Source organism: Lepidothrix coronata, unplaced genomic scaffold (genome assembly GCF_001604755.1).
Source record: "Lepidothrix coronata isolate B3197 unplaced genomic scaffold, Lepidothrix_coronata-1.0 Scaffold72, whole genome shotgun sequence".
Taxonomy (NCBI): domain Eukaryota; kingdom Metazoa; phylum Chordata; class Aves; order Passeriformes; family Pipridae; genus Lepidothrix; species Lepidothrix coronata.
Genome location: NW_016690252.1, coordinates 530061 through 542079, shown reverse-complemented (window position 1 = coordinate 542079; position 12019 = coordinate 530061). Strand labels below are relative to the sequence as shown.

At 41.4% G+C, this 12019-nt stretch overlaps 1 protein-coding gene across 2 annotated transcripts in view; it reads left to right on the top strand.

Annotated features, from left to right (window-relative positions):
* Nucleotides 1-12019, top strand: part of UNC13B (unc-13 homolog B) — a 208782-nt gene that overhangs the window by 34371 nt on the left and 162392 nt on the right. For both annotated transcript variants that reach the window (XM_017819075.1, XM_017819074.1), the window contains exons 6-7: nucleotides 7701-7771; nucleotides 10364-10421. In XM_017819075.1, coding sequence (XP_017674564.1) covers nucleotides 7701-7771; nucleotides 10364-10421 — 129 coding nt within the window. The remainder of the gene's footprint in view (nucleotides 1-7700; nucleotides 7772-10363; nucleotides 10422-12019) is intronic.

Below are 12019 nucleotides of genomic sequence, written 5' to 3'. Positions count from 1 at the left end.
TATTTCAGGATTCTGTAGTCACACATTTTGTTCCTGAGCAGGAAGCATTTGTTTTTTTGTACCTAGATAAATTTGGCACTGCTATGGCTGTTCTGTGGTAGGTGCACATAAGCCGTCTTAGAAGTGTGCAGTTCAGTTAGTGAAACATTAATGCTTAATGCTCCTGAACATTATCATTAGCAGAGTATACAAATAACTTGATGCTGTAAAAAGTGCCTTTCTGGCAATTACTTGTGGTTGTAAAATACAGAGTATGGAAAAGTAGCTAATTGGAGCAAACAGATCTCGACTCAAGTTGTGTATAATTTTAAAATTTTATTTTACTTAAAAACAAGCAAACAAAATAACCAAATAAACCCCAAAAGTAAGGCCTTAGCCAAAATGCATCCTAGGCTTATGAAGCTTCTCTTTCCAGCTCTTAGCTAATAAGAGCAGAGATGATGTTTTTAGGGCTTGTGCTATTGTTTTTTTCATGCACTGGGTATTGAAGTGTTTCAGAGTTGTCTGTCATTGCAAGGCTCCTTTCTCCCTCTCTGCCTGTTGCTTCTTTTTAGCTGCCAAGCCCCCTGCCAGTGTGGGGAATTTGTATTGTGCTCTAAGCAGGGGTGGAACATTTGTGCACCCGCTGGTGTTTGGCCAGCACCTGTCAGGGGTGGCCATCTGTTGTGGGAAGGAGTGAGGACATCTTTGAGTCTCATAGCCCCCTTGCTGGTGTAGGGGAGGATGCAGGCCTTGGCCCTGCAGCACAACAGTCGGTGCAAACTGTATCCAGTTGTGCTCTGAGTGTACTGTTCTGAGTGCACAGTCCCCTGGATGGTTGTACTTCAGTGTTCTAATGGCACTACTCTTTAACTACAGTCCAGTGTGTAAAGGGGGAAAAGGTATTTGACAGCTTTCACCCTGTCAGTGGGAAGTTTATTACTGAAATTGCTTGTTATGTAAGGGGAGGAACAACACACTTCGTTTCACCTCACATGGAAATCTTGGTTCTCTGGGGCAAGTGTTGAGGCTTCTGGGAGGGGCAGAACACAGCACACACAGCTGAAGGCAAGGCTCGTGGCCACTACCTTCTCATCTAAGTTCATTGTGACACAGTTGCTTGTAATCTGTCACTGCTTTAAAAGAAAATGAAGTTCTGGAGTCTCCCTTTGTATTCAGAGAGGGTCAAAAAGTGAATTTGCTTTCTTCTGCAATTCATATTTTGAACAGCATTACATTTTGAGATTTTTTTTTTTCAAGCATAAGAAAACGGACTCCCTGTAAATCATTATGTATTAGAGCATCTACATTTAAAAAATAAAACTATTTCAGGTAATAATTTATTTTCTCCCTACTACTATACTCACAAGAGTTTTTATTTGTTTTTTTTCGGGTTTTTTTTACTACTAGTTTAAATTTTTACATTTGGAGAAGTAGGATTTCATGCAGAGCAGACAATAAATAAGAATATTTTTGTGATTCTTCTGTTTTTAACACAATTGATCATTTAAAGTACATCTGTTACTTATTTCTTTGCTTACTAGGCCAAATACTGAAGCAACAGGAAGTCCACACTGCTGTGTTGAAGGAGTTTTATTGTAGAGTGTGAAAAGTTGTCTGCCTTTCCAGTGTTTCATAATGTCCAGGAAAAAATGGGTGCATGAGTTAGGTCTTTCAAGGCTTCTGCTGCTCTTCCCTTGAAGAGTGCTACAGTTTTTGCTTCTATCTGCATTTTCAGTGTGTCCTGCCATGGCAGGGTCAGAGGCAGGTTGAAAAGCAGTAGGCACTAAGGGGTGTGATATTTCTCTGGAAGGGAGCGTCACCTTCTCCAGCAGTGCTTCCCTTCACGCCACGACTGAGTGTCTTGTGCCATCACCTCTACGATAGAGAAGGACCCTGCAACATGGGTTAGGCTCTGTCTCCTTGCCCCAAGTACTGTGAGCCTCAGAGAGATGCATGGAGGCAGCTCAGCTTACAGCAGTGCCTCTGCATCTCTCCCAGTGGATTTGCTGGTCGGCTTCCCTTTAGCTGGATGGCAGCAGTGTGGACTCCCAGTTCCCTACATGTTAAGGCTCTTCAAAATGAGCTGGGAACTGCCCCTTTAAACCTACACAGGGAGCTAAGTGGATCACTGATCTGCCTGTGGAAGTTCTTAAGTCATCAGCAGTGCACTAGAGGCAATATTTTAATAACAGCAGGTTTGAAGTGACGCTTAGGAACATTGTGTATCATGTTTTGTTTCCCAGGTGAGGATCTCTTGGCTACTGTAGATACATGAGAAGCAGAGCGATATGTGTGCACATGTACAGCTTGTGCTGCTTTTCAAGTCGAGTAAAACACTGCTGTCTGGGATAGCAGCTTTAAAAAACTGTGTGTTCTGTTTGGCTGTGCTTCTGTGCTTTTTCCATCACTTCTGGCTGCTCTCTTTCATTTAGATGTATACAGATCCAGTACTCCTGGTTATTCTGTGTATTTAAAATGTTTCGTTTTATTTAAGTGGAGCTTGAGAAGCTTTTTAGGGTTTATAAAAGAGAGTAAGTGAACTTGAAAAACAGAAAAGCTGAAATCTGTGATGTAAAACATGATTGTGTGTGCAGTGAGGTTTAGAAACTGGTTTGTTGTTCTGCATCCACATGATATATTCAAGAGTCTACCTTCTTGGTATCTCTTCTGGTACTCTGGAGACTGGCAACAGCTAAAGCTGAAATAAATGCAGAACATGCTGATGCTGGTAATGGTAGTATATGATGAAGGCAACTTAGAGGGGTTTTTTTTGGTTGGTTTTTTTTTGGGGGGGTGTTTCCTATAAAGTTGTTTTTAAGTATTTACCAGGCTTAGGGTTGGGAAGAAATCATCTCCTGACAAAGGCTGATGAGATTTTAGTCGCTGCTTCTGGTGATTTTAGATAAGCTTTTTTGAGGTCATACAGGAGCTAAACTTCGTTAATGCCCAGATTTCTAACAGGAAAAAGAACTACTGTGGAGGCCTTGACATATCGCCCATGTGTCCCATTGCGCATTCCAGAGGCAGCTCTTGCCTTGTGGTCAGTAGTGTTGTTAGTGTGACATCAGCACAGGAGAGAGCAGACCTGTGGACCCTTTTGTGTGATGGACTGTGCGGCTGGGGGCCAGATTGTCCTCTAATGATCTCTGCCAGCCCCAGGTGCTTGAATGTTCAGTCTCACAGAAACAGGATGACTGAAAATCCTCTTCTGTAAAAGTGCAGCGAAGAGTGAGCATGGGAAATGTGAAGCGTTAGTGAGAGTTGATATTAACCCATAGGGTGCAAAGCATTTTTATATTTGGTAGTCTGTTAAAAATGGCAGTAAACTGCCTTCTTCATGGGATTGTGAGCAAAGACAGGCTGGAGCAGGTTTCTCCACTGATCATATCTGTTTCTTCTCAGGAACAAGACAGACATATCAAGGAAGGGAGAAAGCCTTCTGTGGTTGGTTTAGAAAATTTACTGGTAAAGAGAAGACAGTTTTGCTATTATTGTTTTGATGCAGTGAGTGTGTGCTGGTACAGACTTTTCAGGATGCTGCTTTTCAAGTGTAAAATTGTTCTGTTTAGAAGCAATTTTACTCTGCCTCCCTTTTTTAGAAATGCAATGACTATGTGTAAATCCCTCACAGGATGCAGCACTCAAAAATGCTTTTGGCTCCCAAACTATAGCAGTTTGGTTCTGTGCCAGGCAGTTTCTAGTTCATAATTGGAGTGAAGATGCTTTTAGTGTTCTCATTACTCCCAGGCTGGGAGCATGCTGATCTGCATCCAGCCATCAGGTGGAGTAAATGTGCTTTGTTGTTTTATTGTCTTAGGAACTGAACAGAAAGAAACACTCAGCTTGACAAACTCATTTCAGTGAGAACCTGGGAAGATTCCCATACATTGGAAAAGGGGAGAAATTGGGGTTGAGAAGAGGCAAAGCCAGGTGAAGGCTTGTAGGAAAGTGGGGAGAGAGAGGGTGTCACCTTCAGCACTTGTTCTTATACTGAGCTGGGGTATGCCCCAGCCCAGGACTTGCTATCTGGGAAAAACCCAGGAGGCACAAGGTGATGTGCAAGGATTAGAGCTAGGACCACTAAACCTGAGGAGAAGAAAAGCTTTAGGGCTGAAATGCCTGGTTATTGCCAAGCTAGAGATCTTTAGGCAGGAATACTGTCATGTTTAGGACCTCAAGGGGTATAACTGAGTGGAGTGGTCTGTATAGATGCACCAAATTCTCCTCTATTTCCTTCCTCTGATAAGTCTGATAAGTAACTGTACTGCTGTGTCCCCATTTCTGTGTCTGTCTGTATCCAGGTGTCAGGGCCCTGGGTACACTGATATGTCCTATTTGCTCTGGGCAGCCTCACCTGGGACCTCCACCCAGGAGGTGTGGTCCCTCTGCTCGTGTGCCCAGGAATCCCACTTCAGCTCAGCTCTGAGCCTTCAGTTCTGAGTGATGTTGTGGGAGTTACTGATCCCTCACCCCAGCCAGTGCTGTGTCTCTGCCTGCTTAGGGACCCCATAGATTCAGGCCCTTATCTGCACTCGACCTCAGGCCTACCTTGTCATCATGGACCTGGCTGCCAGTCTGGGCTCCTGGTTGAACCTTGCCATGATCTCTGGGCCTGCTCTGCTCACCTTGCTCAGGTGCTGTAAGAATGAGACCCTAACTGGCAACTCCACTGCCCTGCCAGCCAGGGGATCCTCCCCTCCCTTGGGGAGCAACCAGACTTCACTGCTCCCTAACACCAGGAGCCCAGAGAAAACAAGGGGTTCAGCTTCTAGCTGAGGATGGCAGTAGGAGCAAGGGCCAGTAAAGCTTGCAATATTTCTGTGTTGGCATCAAATTAATAAGCCCCAAAAGCTATTGAACATAGCTGCCCATCTCGTCTCTGCTCTTATTCATGTGGCCATGAATAAGTTCCACTGACATGTGGCCTTGCTCCTTTTGTTCACCAGGCGTGATGTCAGTGGAGTCCAGAGCTGTCATCAGGTGTCCTCTTTTTGGACTAGTTCCACATTTGTATCTTGTAAGCAAAAGTTAATGTAGCACAGTAATTTCCATTGTAATCAAAGTTGAGCAGTGATGTAGGAGCTGGCCGATGGATGTGGCCTTGCAAGCAGTCTGTGATCTCCGTGCTGGAGATTTCTATTCTCTGCATTCCAAAGAACAAGCTTCAACGAAACTGCTGGCTGAGGTGAGACACAACAGAATTGTGAAAGTAAAAAACAAACTGCTTCCTCAAAACATCAAGAATTCTATCTCATTGGGGTCTCTTCATCTGGACAGGTTACTTGACTCAAGGTCATAGAGAAACTCTTGTCATCAATACTAATGCCAGTACAATTACTGCACAGCAAATGTTAAACATGAAGCAATGGGCCTAAGACCAAGACGATGTCCTTGAAGCAGCTGGTATCTGGACAGTAGCAGATTTTTATCTCTGACTTGCATAAGAAGCTGTTTCAATGGAAGCAGCAATCCTGCAGTAAAAATCTGATCGCTCTACTTATGAAATGGGCATCTGGGATACAAGATAGGCTCTGACCTCTAGTCCTCAATTCATGAGTTTTTCTTCATGTCTTAGAGAAGTGTTGGCTTTCAAAGACAATTCCATAGGCTTTGCTGTAAGTTTTTGATTGTTTCAGGTCCTTGTTAGAGTTTGTCTTCCTAAATCTCATCAGGTTGTGTGCTGATAGCCATTCAGTTCATTGATGTCTTCTTTCTAGGTCAATTCTATCCAGATTCCCCCTGAATGCCAACCCTGATTTCTGCAGAGCTTGTCTAATAAATCTGTGCAGCTGTGATCTAAAGCTCTGATGATCAAAACCATGTATGTTTTCCTACAACTCTTGCAGTTCTGGAAGACTCTCTCATGTTTGTCTTAACTTGTTTTCTGTTAGGATTTAACAACAAAGTAATGTGCTGTACACCAGGAAGAGCAGCTGGCTTTGTGTATTATGGTTGGGGTAAATTACTTTGGTCTCCCTCCAAGCAAGGAGAAATAGGTTGTCTTTTTCCTACTTGATGCAAGTTTTTTTGGAGCCAGGGATTAAGGTTCCATAAAACTGTGTCAAGTGGCAACTATTTTATCCCCTTGTCTGGGTGAGACTAGTTGCATAAAAATACAGTGATGTTTCTCTTACAAAGGTGTAGAATTGAATTTGTAGTCCAAGGAAATACCTACTTCTGAAGCTTGAAATTCCACTAAATCTGGCATGTTCCTGTTGATAGTGGTTCATGGCCACTATTATTTCCAATGTTCTGGGGTCACTGCCTTCATAAGATTTGTGTGGCTGAGAGAGAACACATGTAGGACAGATAATCCCATCAAAGTACAAGAAGAAAACAATACTTGGTCCTTCCTGAAAGCATCATAGTTCCAATGGAATGCTCACCTGCCAATAAATCCTGTTCTTTTTTCTCTCGAGAGTGAGGGTGGATGTAACTTTTTGAATCACCTTTTCACCAGGAGGCCATCCCAAGCCTGCTTCTCCTGTTCTTGCCAATGTGTAGCTGAACACACCATTGTGGTGGTGGTCATTGGGTGGAGTTCTTGTCAGGAGAACAAACTTCTTAGACATAAACTTGGCTCCTTTTGAGGCCACCTGAGAGTGTAAAGGGTTACAGAGGATGGGAAAACCAGCTGAACTGGTATAGCACTATCTTCTTGTTGGCTTGCAGGGCTGGCGTTGTCTAGCTGGAGCACTGCCTCCACTTCCTTCCTCTGTGAGCTTTGAAGTTTCTGCACTGGGGTGGTTTCAGGCCATGAATAGTCAGATTTCAGAAGTTGTTACAGTCAGGGATATTGAGTAGCTAAAAAAAAAAACAAAACCAAAAACCAAACCCATAACCTTTTTTTTCCTTTTCCAATGATTTTACACCACCCCATCCCTAAATAATTTTGTGTCAAGCTTTTCACAGCAGTTCATCTACATCTCCCAGAGTGTGCTTTGAAAGGTGAAATTTTGAGTGGCAGAAGTCTGTGTTCCATTAGGACACTATATTACTTCAAAGTGTGAAATAGAGAATAGAAATAGTTACCAAAATAAAGGTGATAATGCTTGCTACTTGCTGCCAGTCATCCAGTTGGTAAATCTAGAAGGTAAAAAGTGTTGTTGTGATTCATTTCACAATGAAGTTGCAGTGTGGTGTAAAAGTAGGAATGTGCTTTCAAGTGAATATGACTGCCTATAATGTAACACTATTCTTTACCTCAAAAGATTTTGCTTATTGCCTGCAAAGGAATAAAAGAGACCATTTAGCTTTTGTGTTTTAATTTGTGCTACACCAGGTATTCAGGTAAGATGTGCTATTCAAAGGGAGCTCCTGTTCTGTTGAGGTTATAAAAGCCTCCAGAAGAGGCTATTTTTATGTGTTATCAGGCATATAGCAAGTGTATTAAAATATCATTGCAAAATGGCTCTTCATGAAACTAATACTTGAATTAAATGTGAACCAGTCTGTCTTTCTCTTTCCTACCTTTGTGCAGTGTGCATTTGGTTAATCAGCTTTAAACAAGAAAGCAATGTAAGCCCTTGAACTGTGTTACTATTTACAATGTTTGTTTTTTCATCTGAGTGCTAACCTAAGACAGTTTTATTTCTTCAAAATCACATGTGGGTTTTTTGTGGTGTGATCTTGGACTGCTCTCCCTGTTTTAATGCTAATGGTGATAAATGCAAACTTGCCTCGTTAATAAGGTGGTGTGACTTACTCTTTTGATATAGATATCCCTGAAGAAGAGGCCAGATACTGGACCAGAAAATTGGAACAAATAAATTCACTGGGAGATGATGAGGTAAATATCTAAATTGAAAGATTAATGTAGCCCTGAATGCCATATAACTTGCTTTTATTCTTTGTATTGGATCCCTGTGATTGTTTGCAAAGTAAGATTTAACACAGTAATGCCTGTACCAGAAATGTAGCATTTTAAAAAAACCATACACACATGTTGATGTGAACATCACTGAGTAAGAACATGGTGCTTGCTTAAACCCTTTGATAGGTCTCTTTCCATAGCAAGATAACTTACAAGATACTCTGCCAATGCGATGACTTCAGGAGATTTTTCTTCTGGGATCCTTCATCTCTTCTTTTCTGCTCCTTTTGTGAGTCAGTTGTTTTACTGCGCAGATGAAGGAAAATAAGGTGGATTTTCTTTTTGACTGAGGACAGATCAGTTTTTCGGTGGATAAAAATGTTTGGGGCAATCTCTCCTGCCTTCCTAGAGGCTTGAGAACCTCTAGGAGTCGATGAAAAAGCTCAGTCTGTGATTTGTCCTGTCAGTGATCCTGCTGTGGTGCCTCCCTGCTCCCATGGGCTGTAGGAGCAGTCCGTGCCAGGTACTTCAGTGAAGCAAAGGTGCCCTCTAGTGCTTCACTGAGCTGGTACTTGCTGACAGATACCCTGAGACTTCCCTTTCCCTGCTATGCCATTCATCTGCATGCTAAGTGCATGCTTTTGTCAAATACCAGTACCAAAATAATCTCTCTGTATTTGTGACCTAATGGTCTCAAATGTTTGTGGCTGTTCTGTGTCACCAGTGAGAAAATGAGAAAATGTAAGGACACCTTTGCAGTGTCTGACTTAAGGTTCTTGTCCCATGTCTGCCAGCCACCCAGAATGGGGATGAGATCTTCATTGCATGTTCATCTAATTGGCAGTGAGTTGTAGCTCAGGAACTTCCAGAGCCAGAGGCAGTATTCTTGTGTTTAACAGCATTCAGTGGATTTTTCTTTGTGGATGGCAGTTGCCTTTTCAGTGCACCCAGGTCAGTTATGTTGTAGCAAAGGAATTCAGCACCTTAATTGTGCATTGCCTGAAGAAACACCTTATTTGCTCTGGGCGAATAAACCCAATGTTGTGAAACCAGCTGGTGGCAGGTTTATTTGGACAAATTAAATGACTGATCCTCATGCATCCACTCTGTGCCACTCACCTTTACAGACCTCACCTTTTGGGCTGCAGAATCCCAGTCTGCACAGTGGTATTTATGGTGGAGGGCAGCTTTGTGCCTTTATCTTCTTTTCTGTATGTTAAGTTCAGCTATCTCTGAGACAATGAATGAACAGACTAAGGTTGCACAGCAGTATTCAATAGGCAGGTTCATTTGGAGTTCATATGGTGTCATAAAAATGCTTTCCAGCCTCTCTTCCTACAAACAATACTCAGTTTTCATGTTGGGACTACTGATAGCCGTCAGGCTGATGCCTTAAAAAGAACAAACTGCTGCCATTTTGGGATCTCTGGGGATAATAATTCAGAACCCGTTGCTGTCCTGTGCTTCTGAAATTGCTCATCAACAGACTTCCTTTCACCACTTTGTCAACCAGTCAGTGCTGTCAGATCCGGCAGTTCTTGTTTTCAGAATCCTGATTAACTCAGTGGGTTGGCAGTTTGCTGATGACAAGACTAACCACCTCTCAGGATCCCTTGTGCATTTTAAATAGCACAGATTGGAAGATAACCACAGCGGAAGTCTGCGGGTTGTCACCTTCCATGTAAAGAACTGGCCATTAATCCTTACCAAATCCAAAGAGAGACTTGTCTGGTGGCCCTGTTTTGCACAGGCTGCAGCACCATCTTGCTAAGTTTACCACTTCCTTTGTTTGTCAGACCTTTTTTTCCCAGCAAAGACTGCTCTCATTATTTTGGTCAATTGTCCTAATTTTCTCCATCTCTATGTAATACAAGATTGAATAACAAAATAAAATCACTGGCATTCCCCTTGGGAATGCTTTGATGCTGTAACAAACAGCTTTGTAAAAAGTCAAAGCTGGCTAATTGAAATACCTCTGTGTTCTCTAATTTAGTATTAAATGAGATGAAAAATTCTTTACTTTGGATGTAAAGTGGATCACAGGAGAGTTTGCAAGTGTTGGCTGGGCAAACATTGTGTTCCTACCCTGCCAGACACACTAATTATCTAACTGCTTCCATCTCCTGCTGCAGAGTTGCTGTGAGCCCACTTGAATTTTGAGCTGTTTAAGCTCTGCTGGAGTGTCTAAATGTAAACAGGCTTATACTCAGTTCTGAGCTCCCTGTCGCACCGACATCGTGGTGTGGAGAATCAGGTCTTTTAGGTGTCTAATTTGAGGCCTCACAATTGATAGTAGGGGCCTGTGCTTGTAGTAAAGCAGATTTCACCCTAACAAGATGTGCACTTTGGAACATGTGATTTTAGCATGAAAAAAAGGACACTTCTGGGACTGTGTTTATATTATGGAGAATATATTATAGATATTATCCTTACAGATATTATGCTTTGATACTACCAGGGATATTTTCTCTTATGTGTGGCATGCTGTATTCTGAAAGCTGTTTCATAAAATTACCATTTGCTTTTTTATCCATCTGTGTTTTTTCCTATTTTTTTTCCCTCCCTTAGTACTCCTTTCAGGAGGAAGTCCAGAAGAAACCATTGCCCAGTGCTGCCTCCCAGTGTTGTAAGTTAGACTTTTTTCTTCTCAATATTTTTTCCTCTTACAGTGTACTTAATTTCCTTCTGTGCTTAGTTATCAAGTGATGGTACATCAGAACAATATTTTCTTGCTAGAAATACTTAAATCTCTGTGCAGCCAGCAACTTTTGTCAGTTATGAAAAGCTGTGCTCCTCAAAATGCTGGTCTAAAGCTTCTGATGCAAGGAAGCAAAATTGAGTCTAACCTGCTGGAGTCCTTATGTGCAAAAGGAACAGCAAATGTGTTCAAAGTCACCTGGATTGTTAGACCCTTGTAATATTGATGCCTGTAAGAAAATGCTGAGTTTTTTTCATGTGACTAAGTCAGGCTCTTTAAACGTGTTATCTTTAAACATCCTGTGTTAAATATTATTTTTATTACTGTTTAATGAAATTTGAAGAGGCAGAAAGTAGATGGAGACAAGTACTGCTGGTAGCCTTTTAACATGCACCAGAGGTTTGTGTACTCGATGTCTAATTTCTTTAATATTACTTTTCAATGCTGTGTTGATGGATGAAAAAAATGCTTTTACTAATTTCTGCTTATCTCGTCTTGCATTTTTTTATGCTTCTGAAAACGTGGATGGAAAAATAACCTAGGAAATACTGTATCTGATGGTCTGCAAAATTAGATTTCTGAAACACTGCTTTTAACGTACAATAGATGAAAGCTCAGTGATGTCTCTTGTGAATGTCTTATCTACTTTTGGCAACAACATTAATAAAATTCAAGTCTCATAATTTAGACAAATCTTTTATCCTCTAGTTCAAATCCTGTAAGACTTGGATATTACACGTTGCAGGCTGTTTATCCATTAGGCTGATTATAGGATCTCCTCAAAACTGATAACATTAGGAAATGCTAATTACTGTTTACTTTTTTGAGTAGAATTAATTACTCTGTATAGTATTGTAATGTTGTCTTAAAAGAATCTTCAACAGAATATGGATATTAACCAATTGCTTAGAAAATCCAAATGTGCTGTGTAGCTGGAAAATGTACAAAGCTCCATATGAGAGTATTTCATCAATGCTTTCACTCCAGGTAACACTGAATGTGTCCTCCCTTTCTGAAAAAAAAAAAAAGTGTATGTAAAGAATAAAGCACTTTTTTTGTTTGTTTTTGGTTTTTTGTTGGTGATCTGTTTTGGGTGGGTTTCTTTGTGTTTTGTTTCGCTTTTTACATAGTCAAAAGGTCACAATTGATTTGTTAAGCCTACAAATAAGAAGCATTTTGGGAGAAACAGATATTTTATTAAATCATATTAGCATAGTGAGCAGAACTCCTGATGCCAAAAGGTCAAAGAAAAGCTACCTGATGTGAAATGTCGAAGAAATTAACATATTTGCTGAAATTGCTTTCCTGGCTCTGTGCCCTGGACTTTGCTTCTGTTTGGGAGAGGCTGGTTTCATTGGCTCTTCTAATTATTGCGATGTATGGGTAAATTAGAAGGAATGCTTCTGTGTAGAAAAAATAGCTGCAGCTGTTCCCACAGCAGGGTGCTTTTACATCTACCTGTAGCCCGTTTCTCCCCTGGAGACCCAAATGGGCTCTCGCAGGCAGACACAGTGAAGAGCAGCACT